The 15,748-nt window shown below is 39.4% G+C and overlaps 3 protein-coding genes across 4 annotated transcripts in view; 1 reads left to right on the forward strand and 2 right to left on the reverse strand.

Annotated features, from left to right (window-relative positions):
* Positions 1-2,137, reverse strand: part of LOC148891107 (inhibin beta A chain-like) — a 113,765-nt gene extending 111,628 nt beyond the window's left edge. The window contains exons 1-2 of the mRNA XM_089009120.1: positions 1,973-2,137; positions 947-1,125 (exon numbers count right to left, since the gene is read on the reverse strand). The gene's annotated coding sequence lies outside the window, so the exon portion shown is untranslated. The remainder of the gene's footprint in view (positions 1-946; positions 1,126-1,972) is intronic.
* marveld2l (MARVEL domain containing 2-like) overlaps positions 1-8,684 on the forward strand; it is a 14,408-nt gene extending 5,724 nt beyond the window's left edge. The window contains 4 exon segments of the mRNA XM_089008654.1: positions 840-1,018; positions 1,108-1,279; positions 3,082-3,132; positions 3,297-8,684. Coding sequence (XP_088864780.1) covers positions 840-1,018; positions 1,108-1,279; positions 3,082-3,132; positions 3,297-3,404 — 510 coding nt within the window. The 3' untranslated portion in view covers positions 3,405-8,684.
* Positions 7,336-15,748, reverse strand: part of nr2f6a (nuclear receptor subfamily 2, group F, member 6a) — a 9,066-nt gene continuing 653 nt past the window's right edge. Inside the window, exons 2-5 of one of the 2 annotated variants that reach the window (XM_089009118.1) lie at positions 14,656-14,750; positions 12,313-12,644; positions 11,054-11,300; positions 7,336-9,651 (exon numbers count right to left, since the gene is read on the reverse strand). In XM_089009118.1, the coding sequence (XP_088865244.1) occupies positions 9,380-9,651; positions 11,054-11,300; positions 12,313-12,644; positions 14,656-14,750 (946 nt within the window). In that variant the 3' untranslated portion in view covers positions 7,336-9,379. Of the gene's footprint in view, positions 9,652-11,053; positions 11,301-12,312; positions 12,648-14,655; positions 14,751-15,748 lie in introns of both variants that reach the window. The other variant, XM_089009117.1, reaches the window with a different exon arrangement.

A 15,748-nucleotide genomic window follows, 5' to 3' on the forward strand; every position in this document is an offset into this window, starting at 1 on the left:
TAGCATCTAAAATACCCAAAACACGCAGTATGACATTTTTAGTCAAATGCAAAACACCAATAAAAATGACTTAAAGTGTCCAAAATCTGCAACAACAAAAAAAAAAGAACCTGGAAGTGACCAGTTTCAGAAGGTCCCGCCCCCTTGTTCGTGGCGTCACCCCAAGACGTCTTGCCTTGCTCGACAAGCAAAACAATAGCTTCCGATTCGGAGAAGATGCTTTCTTGTTACTCATCCAGTTATGAATATGATTCAAATAGTTCTGAAGAGGAAAGCACACGTTTGCAATGATTAAAGAATTTATTCCGTGCCATTTTGAGGTATCTGGGGACGGGAAATGTAGCACTAAAAAAGAGGCAGAAAATGGCGACAAAGCTCCGTATAAGGAATTAATCAGCCCGTTTCCACAGGCTGATTAATTCCTTACACGGAGCTTTGTCGCCCTCTTCTGCCTCTTTTTGGTGCAACATGAAGTTTTCAGACCAAACAAAGTACAGCAAAATGCATTGACGTGATGGAAGGACTGCTACAATGTGTCCTTTTATCGGTCAGGGGCGTTCCTTCAGTGACGTAGGGTGAGGACTTGTCACCAACTCAAAAACAAGACTTCCGGAATATTCAGCGCGAGTCTTAAAAGGTAAAATATAGCTATATGCGGCGGAATCTTTGTAAAATGCGCTCAGTAGAAGTCATGTGAAGCCATTTTATAAATTATGGATACAACTTGTCCGGAGACGTCAGTTGTCCTTTAAATGGTCTTTAGAGCAGTTAAAGCTGAAATTGTTCTTGCAGTATCACCCTGAAATTTCACCCGAAATCAAAAAATTGTATCTCTTCAGAATCGAAGTGAGACCCTCTTGGCCCCGCCAAAAGCCAAACACATTTCATTCGAGACTGAAACCGACACGAGAGGAAACAAAGGTCAAAACAAGCAACAGGTGCTCACCTCTGACTTCCAGAACAAAGTCGCATCTCCCGACTCCATCCCCAAAGTGCACATCATTGCAGACTACGTCATGTGAGCCAACAATTTTGGAGACATCTGCACGACTGGCCATTGGAGAGTCTTTTTTTTAACAACGTGACTGTGTTTATTTGTCGCTGTAGGAAGTACCCGGAGATCAGCTGTGTGGAAGAAAGGGAAAAATACAAAGCGGTGTTTAACGATCAGTATCAGGAGTATGAAGAGCTTCACAAAGATATCAGTGCCACTATGAGTAAATTCAATGAGCTGGATGCTGTCATGGCACGACTCGTCACGGATGGAAAAAGCAGAGAGGTAGGACATGTCAATCAACGTTTCACAATTTCAGTCTTTTGACTCACTTTTGGAATAATTCAAACACATAAAATGACGGCAGACAAAAGCAATGGATAACATTAAAATAGTGCACAATACAATAGTGAGCCAATCCTTTGTTTTCAGTACACAAACTATTTGATCAAACAAACGATTTTATTTTGCAATTTACATCTATATATATCTATGGATGTATATAATAAAGTGAACCTACATATGTTGCTTTTTATAGCCTTAAAAGCAGAACTGTGGTTGATAACGTTCAATTATTTTAAAAAAAAATGCATTGAATTAAGGTATAGGTATTTCCTGTTTCGTTTTTCTTCGTTTTACTTGACTCATCTCAAACTAAATAAGCGAGCCGCCACTTGGTGGTTAGAAGTGGAACTACACGTCATTTCTTTAAGAGTTCGACCAAAATAGTTATTAATTGTCCAATAAATAAACACTTTACACAAATAAATAATAGATAAAATCCACAATGGTAGAATTGACTGCGGTTTACTCTATATCAGAATCAGAAAGCCTTTCATATTGACGGCACACAAACGCAATGTTAAAATATTGCACAATATTAGTAGTTAGGCAATCCGTCTTTGTTTACACTACAGTACACAAACTCTTGATTAAAAAAACGATCTTATGTCATAATATATTATAAAGTGAACCTACAGATGTTGCTTTTTATAGCCTTAAAAGCAGGATTATGGCAGGATTATTTTTTACAAACGTACTGAATTAAGGTACAGGTATTTCCGGATGCGCTCTTCTTCGTTTTACTTGACGAATCTCAAACTAAATAAGCGTGCCTGTGGCGTCACAGTTGCCCACCGCGGTTGGAAGTGGAACTACACGTTATTTCTTTCAGAGTTCGACCAAAAATAGTTATTAATTATACAATAAAAAAACACTGTATACAAATAAGTATAACATAAAACCATGACGGGCAAATTGACTGTGATTTACTGTATATCAGAATCAGAAAGACTTGTAGGGAAATTTGCTATGCTATCTTGGAATGGAGGGGGCCTTTTGGCTCACTTTTCGAATAATTCCAACAAATATATTGACGGTACACAAAAGCAATTGATCATATTAAAATATTGCACGATACAATAGTTAGCAAATCCTTCTTTTATAGCCTTAAAAGTAGGGTTGGGGTTAATAACGCTCAATTACTTTTAATAAACGTACGAATGAAGGTCCAGTATAGGTATTTCTTGTTTCGTTCTTCTTCGTTCAACATGACTCATCTTAAACTCAATAATCGTGCCGCCACCTGGTGGCTGGAAGCGAAACTACACTCTATTACTTCAAACGTTCGACCAAAGTGGTTCAGTGTACAATAAATAAATCGTGTACACAAATAAAAAAAGTATATCAATAGGTAAAATCCACGAAGGTGGAAATGATTGTGGTTTATTTGAAATCACGTAAATATGCAACGACCGCAGCCCTAAAGTAATTTTAAGTGGCAAAAGTACACAATTTGAAATTGAATAGACAGGAAAAAGACCGGTTGAAGTAGAAGTTCTGAATCAATTTCTTTATTTACAAAAATGGCTACTGTTGATACAGCCCCGCTCAAATGCCAGATTTTTGTGAGATAAAATGCTCAAATAAAGTTAAATGTTATTTAATTCATCATTATTGGGGCCTATAACTTGTACAACTAATTTAAACAGGGTTATGTGGGATTTTCAATAATTTAAAATACTATATATATATAATATCATACGGGTGTACTTCAAGTAAACCATTTGCTTCTGTTTTTTTTCTAGGACAGAGACAGGATTCAAAATATCCTCAAGCAGTATGAGCAGAAAAAAAGCGTAAGTGATGATAATGTCGCCGCTACATTAATGTTGTATACAGATGATTGTTTCCACCGAATTTGGGAAATGTCATTTTCATTCCGTAGAAAAATAGATTGGACAAATTGACAGAGAAAAGTGGGGGGTCAACCACGATTGGATGTTTCGACTTTCTGTTACAGGATCCTGTTTTTTTGGAGAAAAAACAACGTTGTGGTTACTTGAAAGCCAAATTGAGTCACATCAAAAACAGAATCCGTGTTTTTGACCAATCTGGATTGAACAAATAACACTTGGTTTTATTTTATTATTGTGAATATATAGAGAGACATTCATGTGATGACTTATGATTTTTAAGATATAAAAATGTACATGATTTTGCTGTATTTTTACAATTGTGTTGCCTATTATTTGCACTACTGTTATTGGCCTTTACAACCATATTAAAATGATCAGTGTCTTATTTGTGGTCATTTTAAAGATTAAATGAGAGGAGAGTTAATACAACACGACATTTGACTTGTAAACACAACAACAGAATACAATGGTTTACTTCATGTGTGTGGATGTAAAGTGATGTATTGTAAATATATAAACGAAAAGAAAATGAAGAAAAGCACATTGTATATTTTTGTATTTTATTAAAAGAAAAATGTAATTACTTCAAGTATTGAAATTTGTTGGATTCACATTTACTTTCTGAAATTGGTTCTTTGCAAGGAATTAAGTTGGTGTTATTTGTTTGTTTTGATTATTTTATTCAAAAAAACACCAGAATGAGATAATTTGTTTCATGCGGCAGAAATGATCACTGATTGGTAATATTTCTTCACACATGATGATGATGATGAGGCCTCCTGTGAGGATACTAGCAAACATCAACAGGTAGACTACTCGTACCTGAACATTGGGCCTGTAGTGTGTAGCAGCTCCTCAGGTGACGCAGCAAGAAACATCCCTCAAGAGCCGACAGGAACCACAAGGAGATGGCGGAGTTCCAAAATGAAACGGTTTACACCACTGGAGTAGACACAGCTAATGAGTTGGACCAAGACCTACATCTTTTCAGGTGAAATGTTGTCATTTAAAGGCCAACCGACACCTCCGGATGAGTTGTGTCCATAATTTGTAAAATGGCTTCAAATGACTTCTACGCAGCGTATTTTCAAAAGATTCCACCGTTTATAGCAATATTTTACCTTTTAAGACTTGCGCTGAATATTCAGGAAGTCGTTTTCGAGCTGATGACGATGCCTGTCGTGACGTCACTGAAGGAACGCCCCTGACCGAGAAAGCGACACACAATGCATTTTGGGTACTTTGTTTGGTCTGAAAACTTCGTGTTGATCCGCGTTGATGGCGAAATTAGAAGGAAAACACATAAATAACGCGATGGTGAATTGTTGTGTGTTGCACCAAGACTACTATTTGATACTAGTTGACACAAATTCCCAGCAGACAAATCAGCCATTTCCAACGGATTTTGGGCGCCATTTTGTGCATTTTCCGGGACGCTACATTGGACGGCTCGAATTGATCCGGAAGGACTTCTTTAATCGATTGCAAACATGTATGCTTTCCTCTTCAGAACTATTTGAATCATATTCATAACTGGATTAGTAACAAGAAAGCATCTTCTGTGAATCTGAAGCCATTGTTTTGATTCTAGAGCAAGGCAAGACGTCCTGGCGTGACGTCACGAACAAGGGGGCGGGACCTTCTGAAACTCACCATTTCCGGGGTCATTTTGAAGTAGTTTTGGGACACTTTAACTCATTTTTATTGGTGTTTTGCATTTGACTAAAAAAAATCAGCCTGCGTCTTTTGGATATTTTAGATGCTATAAAACGTTTTTCTGATGTCAGTTAAGAAACAAAAAATGGAGGCAACTACATCAACGACCATCGCAAAGGTAAATAAAACGCCTTTATTATACAGTACAGTTTATGTCTTTAATTACAATACAATAGCACATTTATTATACGTAAAATAAGGTATATTTTGTGTAGTTTTAAGGATTATTTAGTGGGAAATTATGTTTTATGGGCACCCGGAAACGGATTATTCTCATTTTTAATGGTTTCCTATGGGACATTAATATTTGGAAGACACAATTTTCACCTTACACACACTTTCTGGGAACCAATTACATTCGTAAACTGAGGTATCACTGTACTCCATCTCATTACGCACCCATAAAAACCTGACATTTGAACACAGATCTTTTATCCAATGTACGAGGTGTAAGCACTAATACAATAAAACATGCCAAGGTTGTTTATCACTTTAATTATTTAATGAGAATTAATTAATCGATGGATTTCTTTTGCAGCACATGCACATAATTAGACCTTGGTGGTGCGCGTCGCAGTGTTTATTTGGCATTCGTCATACAGCTGTAAATACAACACTTTTTTTTAAACAGGTTTGAGAATAAAAATGTACGTAATAAAAGACACACCTGATCTTTTGCTATATATATATATATATATATATATATATATATATATATATATATATATATATATATATATATATATATATATATATAGCTAACCTTCATGAATGACGTGGATGTGTGACTTGGTTAAAAGAAGCACAACCAGATCAAAACAAGAAGCAAAATATGAAATTTGATTGGAATATTGGATACTGGTGAAAACAACAAAGCATCTCAAACTGTTCGAGTGAGGTAAATCCTGGTAGGGAATCAGGGGTCATTTTTTTTAACCTACTCATTGGCAGACGGGTGACATTTTGGTAGTGGCGGACCGTGAAGGCCTGCAAAGCCTTCTCTGCTGGACTGAAAAGATGAAGAATAATAATACATTTGATTTCTAAGCGCCTTTCAAAACTCTCAAGGTCACTTTACAGTCACAGGATGTTTTCACTGCCATTTTCAAATTGTCCCATATAAACCACAATAACAGTCATTATTTATTTTACTGCAAATTTGAAAACTAATCATTCATTAACTCATTCACTGCCAGACCAAAAATGTGTCCGCTCCTTGTGCCAGGGTTTTTGTCATTTTCATTCAAATTGCAAGACCCACAAAAAATTGAGTTTTAGGACTACATAAACATTCAATTATAATAATATATTTCATTTATAAGCGCCTTTCACTGGATCCGTTTTTCTGTGGGTGAGGAGCGGCAGTCACATGCGCCAGCGTTCACTCAACCCGGAATAACTCAAATAGAAAGTTAGCTAGCTAATATATAACTAATAGATAGCTAGCTAGCTAGTTAATATATAGCAAATAGATAGCTAGCTAGATAGCCAGCTAGGTAGCCAACGAGATAGCCATTATTTGTCGCCAGGGTCAAAAATCGACCTGGACGCCTTCACAATCAGTTCTGCAGGCCCTGGAGAACCAAGTGTACATTAAACTGTTGCTTTAACCAATCAGATTTCGAGTTGGTAAACCAAGGCCTGCTGGAAACGTCACATTGGCTAGTTACTAGCTAATCGCAGTATCACTCACTGCGAGTGATAAGCACATACTGGCCAGAGCTAGCACACTGTATCACGAGCGAACTGCATAAGCAAATATAGTGTTGATTTAACAGCAGTTTTGTCAACTCATAATGGCTGAAGCAGAAGAAATGGATTTGTTTGCACATTTACTGTTAAAGATGGATTTTGCAAGAAAGAAAAATGGACATCCTAAAGAAAGGTGAGGCTACCGCTGCTCACCCACAGAAAAAAATATGCTGTGACTGTCACGTGACCTTGAGTGTTTTGAAAGGCGCTTATAAATGAAATGTATTATTATTATCATTATTATTATTATAATTATTATTAGTATTATTATCATTATTATTATTATAAAGGTCGGTCAGTTATTTCCTGGCTAATGGTACCCTCTAGTGGACGTATAGTAAACCACACGACATTTTTTTCAGTCTGGTTTGATTCAGAAGTAGCACTACTGAAGGCCTAGCAATGAAATCCACGGCCCGCCACTGCATTTTGGTTTTAAAAATCCGCCGTGCACTAAATCAGCCATTTTAAAGTCGCCTCACATCATTTACAAAATACAAAAGCACTGAATTCTATAGCGGAAAACGTGGGTCTTTAGAGAGGTATTTTTTTTTTTATGTCAACACAGAAACACAACGAGGAGCTAACATAGAAAGCAACAAGAAAAGGAATTACTTATACAAACGATGACACAACTTAGAAGCGCTCCAAAACATTAAAACATGCAACGGGGAATCAAAGTTGGCCTCCATTTATTTACACACATACAAAAGTTCCAATACGTACTTCAATCTGGGCCCTATTTTCGTTAGCGCCTGTGCTAATATGCTAATATTTATTTTTGTGCCATTGCAAGTCTTATTTAGCGCCAATGTGAATTTGGTAGGTATGCCGCCATTTTGTATTGTTTTGCAGGTAGTGTCATGCTAATTTGGAGCATTTGATCAAATCGTAGATATTATTATAGGATGTGTGGCGGATGTCATCGTATTTCATTCAAAAACAGCATTTTTTTTTTAAAGGACAACCGACACCTCCGGTCAAGTTGTGTCCATAATTTGTAAAATCACTTCAAATGACTTCTACTGAGCGTATTTTTACAAAGATTCTTACGTTTTAAGACTCGCGCTGAATATTCAGGAAGTCTTGTTTTCGAGTTGATGACGATGCCTGACGTGACGTCACGTAAGGAACGCTCCTGACCGAGAAAGCGACACACAATGCATTTTGGGTACTTTGTTTGGTCTGAAAACTTCCATGTTGATGGCGAAATTAGAAGGAAAACACATAAATAACGCGACGGTGAATTGTTGTGTGTTGCACCATGACTACTATTTGATAGTAGTTGAACCAAATTCCCAGCAGACAAATCAGCCCATTTCCAACAGAGCTTTGGCGCCATCTTGTGCATTTTCTGGGACGCTACATTGGAGTCCTGACAGGTCGAATTGATACAGGAGGACTTCTTTAATCGATTGCAAACATTTATGCTTTCCTCTTCAGAACTATATTCATAACTGGAAGAGTAACAAGAAAGCATATTCTCCGAATCTGAAGCCATTGTTTTGATTCTAGAGCAAGTCAAGACGTCCTGGTGTGACGTCACGAACAAGGGGGCGGGACCTTCTGAAACTGCATCTTCGAGGTCATTTTGAAGTCGTTTTGGGACACTTTAAGTCATTTTTATTAGTGTTTAGCTTTTGACTAAAAATATCAGCCTGCGTGTTTTGGGTATCTTAGATGCTTTAAAGCGTTTTTCTGATGTCAGTTAGGAAACAAAAAAATGGTGTCGGTTGTCCTTTAAATCTGCATTACCCCCCACAACGGCGCAAATGTCCTATTCAAAGCAATGGGCACGAAAATAGGGCCTTTTTAGTGTTTGTGATTAATTTGATAATGCCACTTATTAAAAGCTCATCATTGATTTGTTGTTTAGAGGAGCTTGCTTCAACTTTGAATATGTGCAATTCTGGAAAAGAAGCAAGAAATATGAACGTGTAAGATGCTTGTAACGAGGCCTGGTCGCGAGGCGGTTTTTCAGAATAAAGGCGGTTTCTGGTGTGGAACATGTACATTTTTTTTTTTCAAATACAAGTAAAATCCGACTTACGACCACCCGTACTTACGACCATGACCTCCAGACCCTATTTTTAAACAATGTAATTCTACGCCTGGCACGGCAACGCGCTAGCAGGCCGGTAACGCGTAGGACAATTTTTGCTAGGTAGCCAACATCTCACTCACGCACAGCAATTGACCGTGTGACGGCACCAGAGGGTGTGAGTTTGCGTGTCATTTAGCCTCCAAGTCTCTATTCCACATTTTGAATGGATTTCGACTTACGACCATTTCAACTTACGGCCATTTCGACTTACGACCGTTTGGTCGGAACGTAACTCGGTCGTAAGTCGGATGTTACCTGTATCAGATGAAAGTATTCTGATGTTAAATGAGGTATTAGTCTATTGTAACTCCGGGAGAATAAAGCAATCATGAGCCCTGGGGAATAAAATCACAAGCAGACACAAGAGTCCATAAGAGTCATCTTCTCTGTTTTTGTGCATCAACACACGGAGGAACTTTGGTGATTTTTTTTTTTCTCCTTGGTTTAATTTTTTTTCTCGTTTGTTTGTTTGAGTGTCAATCAACCATGTCCCGCCTTCTAACGAGCAGAGAATTATGCGCTCTGGCCATCAATACTAACCTGATTGGTGATGCTGGATTCTCAGCAACGCCATGAAAAAGAAAAAAGGGGTGACGGATGGACAAAGAATTGCCATCACATGGGCACATAAGGCCAGCTGATGGAGCTTCCGGAAAGCTGCATGTCTCGGATGAGCGTCTCAATCGGGGTCTTACCCACCAAGCGCATGAAAAAGAGTTGGGAGATGAGACTGGCGGGTACGGCGCGGAGGGCGGGGAGGCGAAGGAGCAGGCGTCCGAAACGTTGAGGTTGACTCGGGTACTGCATTCGCTCGTACTCGGTCAGAGCCACCTGAGCCTTCTCCTGAAGGGATTCCACGTGGACTGCATCTGTCAGACCGCAGGCATCTAGAGAGAGAGAGGAGGGGGTTATTTGAGGTTGTGGGAAGGTTACATAAAGAGTCGTGTTGAACTGTAAAGGACCCAATGATTGAATGCTACTGAGCAGAATATACAGTGACACCTTGGTTTACGAACTTTTCGGTTTACGAACGTTAAATTTGTGAAAATTTTACCTTGGCATACAAACTATTTTTTGGGATACACACGGAGCTGCCACAATGAGTGATGTGTCGTTCGCGAAAGAGCCCATTCTCCTAACAAGAAAATGGCAGCCGATTGTTTTTGTCCTCTATTCATTGCCCCCAGTCTTCGGTTAAAGCCACGTGATTGGTTAAGAACGCAGCAGTGAGGGGAGGTGGTTTAAACATTAAAGAGACAGGCAGATGACAAAATGGATTGAAAACTGAAATTTGGACTCGTTTCAACTTTCATAGTTCAAAGGCAGAGTGTGGACTGCAAGGTTAAAATTTCCATCAATCAGGCTCCACAAATAACGCGTACAAGCCATCTGTACACTTGATGCAAAAAGCTATCAACCCAGCTAAACAGAACACAATTGATGAGGAACAAGGTAAAATGATCGCAGAGAAAGCACCTACAAGGGATCATTGCTCAAGATGGTGAAAGAAGAAGGCTACGTTCCTCATCAAGTGTTTCATGCTGATGAAACCGGCCACTCCGTTCCATGAAGCCATCAACGACCATCACAAAGGCGAATAAAACAACTTTATCATACAGTACAACTTGTTTCTTTAATTATAATACCATAGTACCTTTATTATACATAAAATAAGGTATATTTTGTGTAGTTTTAAGGCTTAGAAAGTAGAAAAGTATGTTTTATTGGGACCTGGGAACAGATTATTCTCATTTTAATGGTTTCCTATGGGAAATTAATTTTTGGGATACACACTTTGCCTTACACACTGTCTGGGAACCAATTAGGTTCGTAAGCCACGGTCCCACTCTACACCAGCTGTTGTGCGTGAGCCTTATACTCTGGTGCGCTTTATAATAATAATAATAATAATAATAATAATAATAATAATAATAATAATAATAATAATAATTAAATTCATTTATAACTGGAAATATGTTTTTTTTTTCGAACGTCATTCGCTCCACGAAATCTTGTCTTCTTTTCTCACAATTATGACACACACTTTCTACTACATATACTTGATACATAATACATATAGAGTACAGTAAAGTCTCGTTATATCGATATCGGATATATCGATAGTCCCGGTTATATCGATACTATTTCTATGCACGCACGGAGAAAATTACATGCAAACCGGGTCGGATATATCGATAGTCCCGGTTATATCGATATTTTTTCGGGCTCCCTTGAATATCGATATAACGAGACTTTACTGTATATTAAAAAAAACTAATGAAAAGTCACCTGGGGAGAAGAGTGCGATGGCTTTGAGACAGCTATACTCAGCGGAGTCCACCTGCAGTCGGGTCAGTTTTTCCACCTGGTCCTGGAACACCCTGACCTGGTCCATGAAGGACACCACGCGTTCCGCCGACATGGGCGACGAGTGGAAACCCGCCGCAGCCAACAAGGGCGCCATGTGAAGCGGCAAAGCCGACTGAGCCGCATTGAGGATGAACAGTTCGCTCCAGCTCAACCTCAGCAGGGCCACCTAGGAAATTGTCGTGACATGTTGACTCAGTAAAGCGTTGGTGTTTCTTCATTTTGGGAATTTCTCCAACTTGAGACGAAGAAAGGTTATCTCATCTTATTTTCTTTAAATATCAAATGATAGCTAGGCTTCGGAAAATATTAATGAATTACATCTGATGATAAGTACAGGTAACATCCGAGTTACGCCCGAATTCCGTTCTGACCAAACGGTCGTAAGTCAAAATGGTCGCAAGTCGAAATCCATTCAAAATGTTGAATAGAGACTCAGAGGCTAAATATACGCGTTGCTGGCCTGCTCGCGCATTACTGTGCCAGGCGCAGAATTAAAATTTTAATTTTAAAAATAGGGTCTGGAGATCATGGTCGTAAGTACGGGTGGTCGTAAGTCGAGCCGTACACACACATTCAGCCAAACTATCAGAATAAAATCAAGTCAATTTACCGTGAACATACGCATGTATTTATGTATGTATTTGTTTATATATATATATATATATATATTTCTGTATTTATTTATAGGTTTGTTTATTCATTTTAATAATTAAAGAACTTCCAGGTTGAGTGAATGCTGGCGCATGTGGCTGCCACTGCTCACCCGCAGAAAAAATATCCTGACTGTAAAGTGTCCTTGAGAGTTTTGAAAGGCGCTTGGAAATGAAATGTATTATTATTATTAGGTTACTGCTAGCTGGCATGCACACTGCTAATTAGCTTGCACGCTTGCCTTCTGCTGCCTCTCACAGTAGTATATTGATGCTAACGTTAGCATGGGGCTTTTTTACGCAGCCGCTTATTCAAAAGGGGGCGTTTACCTGTTTCGACATCAACAGCACCCAAGTCAAGATCATCCAATCAAAATGGCGCTTTCCGCCAACACAAGCCGAAACAGGAAATGAACAGCAAAAAAGCGAGAATACCTATTTAGTTTTATCTGGTTATTTTGGTCTGAAAAAGTCGGAAATCCGCCGATCTGCGGGAAAATTCTCATCCCTGGATATGTTTTTACGAACCTGATCAGACACGGGCAAATCAGGAAAGTAAGGGATGTTCCTGGCCCATTCCACCGTGCTGAAAAGAAGCCGTGCGGCCAGTTCGCAGATATTATCAATACCCATGGAATTATCTGGACCGGCCTGCTGGTTGTACTGGTGCCCGTAGCGGCTATTGGGGTACGGCTCGGCCCTCAACAACTGCGAGATGAGCTCGGAAACCGGTTGACCGCCGCTCCCTCCATTGTTGTTGTTATTATTGTAGAATTCGCCAGCTCCCAGGCCGCTGGCGCCACCTATGGGCGTGAGGGTGGGACTGAGACTAGGCTGCGGTGGGATTCGGCCGCGTTGAACTGCTGTAGTTGGGTTGGGGGAGCAAGGGGGGTGGGGGGTTGGCGGGGAAGGAGAAACAGAGTTGGGGAGATAAAGACGAAGGGAGGAGAAAATGGAAGGGGGGAAAAAAAAGTTAAAACTGGGTTCAACCAGAGATATGTCAGATTATAAACAGACGGGATTGATCTGATTAGCATTCTTTTCTTCAATATAGAGGGACGCAAATTAGCCTTCCGGAATCAGAACACAGTGGTACCTCGGTTTAAGAACGCTTTAGCTAACGAACCTTTCGCCTTACGAACGTTAAATTCGCGAGAATATAATCTTGGCATACAAACTATTTTTCGGGAAACACACGGAGCGCCACAATGAGTGATGTGTAATTCGCGAACGAGTCGGTTGTTGGGGCTATATCTCTGAAGTGAACGAAGCTGAAGTCCCCCAGTCTTCGGTTAAAGCCGCACGTGATTGGTCAAGATCCGTGGGAGAGGAGGAAGGGGACACACGCAGCAGGATACACGCAGGAGTGAAACAGGGGCAGGGGTTACAGAAACAGACACACACACACACACGAAAGGGAGACGACAGAGCTTGAAACAAAAAAAAAACAAAGTGAAAAAAAAAACAAAAGTGAAATGGTGAGAAAATGGGTAGAAAACACAGTGAAATTTGGACTCGTTTCAACTTTGATAGTTCAAAGGCAGAGTGTAGACTGCAAGGTTAAAATATCCCATCAATCAGGCTCCACAAATAACCCGCATAAGCCAGTTGTACAATTTGAAGAGAACATACAAGCAAGGGAACCAGCTATTAATGAAGTTGCGAGTGTGTCTGCTTGCATCTGTTGTTGAAATATCACAACTTCTAAGATGTACAACACAGAGCTCATTGAGACAATTTATGCAAAAAGCTATGCATTGCATCAAGCCATCAACGACCATCACAAAGGTAAATAAAACGACTTTATTATACAGTACAGTTTATTTCTTTAATTACAATACCATATCACATTTATTATACATAAAATGTGGTATATTGTGTGTAGTTTTAGGCTTATTTAGTTGAAAAATATGTTATATGGGGACCTGAGAACGGATTATTCTCATTCTAATGGTTTCCTATGGGAAATTAATGTTTGGAAAACACACTTTTCGCCTTACACACACTTTCTGGGAACCAATTAAGTTCGTAAGATGGGTTGAGTATCACTGTATTTTTCTTTTCAGCACTGCTGGATAAATGTGATCAGGATAATGATACGATGACCTTGCAGTGGCCACGTTCCACAGCAACTGAATGCAGCATCTGAATCTTTTCTAGACACAAAGAACACTGCACTTTGGATGACCCTGAACTTTGACCTCCAAGTCGACGCACCCAGGCAAAGACAAGTGCCATACAGGGAGCAATCATTGTGTCTCATTAACTTGTTTTATGTTCCGCTTCTGCTCTGTGTGAGGTAAGCAACGCAGACAAGTCAGATACGATCCGTTCTGACGACATCTCAATTTGTTTTTAATGGTCTCCAAACGCTTTCTCATGTCGCAAAGAATTTTTGAACATGACAAAAATGTACATTTATAAGGAAAAAAACCGCCCCAACTAATAAATGTCAATAAACCTAAATGATAAAAACATTATTGAATGAAATTACATTTTAACGCAGAACAAGCAACCCGAACAATGGATCAATTCAGCGTCACCGCATGGACTGAATTTCTCGAATTGGATTGCGCTTAAAGAGTTTGTCCAGCCCTCAACACTGGCTTAAGCCTAAATGACTTGGATGTCTTAGCAAAGCACTTATCTCTGTTAGCATGTCACGTACGAGATTAACAACATGCAATTGATTGGACACACATAAATAGACTCCTGAGCTACGATAGGTCAGAGATAGACAAATGCGACACAATGAAAATAAATAATTAAATACATATATCGAAATAGGATTAGCGGATTTAACTGGCATTGACCCTTTGAACAATAAAGAACCTGTATGGTGGCTTTAATTAAAAAAAAAAAAAGAGTTACCTTCTTTGCGCATGCCCACTCGGAAACATTTCTTGAGACGGCAGTACTGGCATTGGTTGCGATGATGTTGATCAATCTGACACTCTCTATTCGACCTAAAACAAAAACAAATAGTCATTATAATGGACCATCAAGTATTTGTCGTACTACATAGTGAAGTCCTCTGTTTGTAAATATCCAATCATAGTTTGCGAAAACTGTCCTGATCACAAGCCGTGAGTGACAAGAGCATACTGGCCAGAGCTAGCATACTGTATTGGTAGCGAGCTGCATAAGCAAATACAGTAAAGTCTCGTTATATCGATATCGGATATATCGATAGTCCCGGTTATATCGATATTTTTTCGGACTCCCTTGAATATCGATATAACGAGACTTTACTGTATATTGTGTTGATTTAATAGCAGTTTTTTCAATACAAAGGTCGGTACTGTTGGACAGTATGCGGCTGGATGGATGCATAGCTTGAGGATCCCGCGATAAGAAGAAAGGGGCGTCAGCGCAAAGCGCCGATGCGTATGTGGAACTGTCGCGGCTTGGAATTGAAGCGGATTTATGTGGGACAGGAGATGTGAGACAATCTTTTTTCGTCAATGGATGCTATAGCTTCGTGTTTAGCAGACGTGCACATTACACCATGACGTCCCTGATCCACTGCTGAAAAGGATGCTTTGATCCTCTCTCCTTTCATCTGGAACTGCTTCATGTCACAAAGAGGGTACAGCAAGTGCTGAAGAATGAATGACTATTTGGTTCTTTTTGTTGTCATATTATTTGTTTTTTAGTTTTTGTTGTTGCTTTTTGACTTTAAGATGGCGCCGCGAGAGTGGCTGCCTTTCCAGCAGCTCCTGTACTTTGTTTTTCTTTCCTTTCTTCTTCCTTTCATAACTTTCCTGCTGCTGTTACTTCTGGGTAGAGTGAACGCTGGCGCGAATGGCTGCCGCTGCTCACCCGCACAGAAAGAAAAAGTTCTTATCCCGTGACTGTAAAGTGTCCTTAAGAGTTTTGAAAGGCGATTAGAAATAAAATGGCTGAAGGATAAGAAATTTATTAGTTTGGAGATTTACCGTTAAAGCCATTTTCAAGACAGACT

This window comes from Hippocampus bargibanti, linkage group LG11 (genome assembly GCF_051943395.1).
Source record: "Hippocampus bargibanti isolate YZ-2025 linkage group LG11, ASM5194339v1, whole genome shotgun sequence".
Classification (NCBI taxonomy): domain Eukaryota; kingdom Metazoa; phylum Chordata; class Actinopteri; order Syngnathiformes; family Syngnathidae; genus Hippocampus; species Hippocampus bargibanti.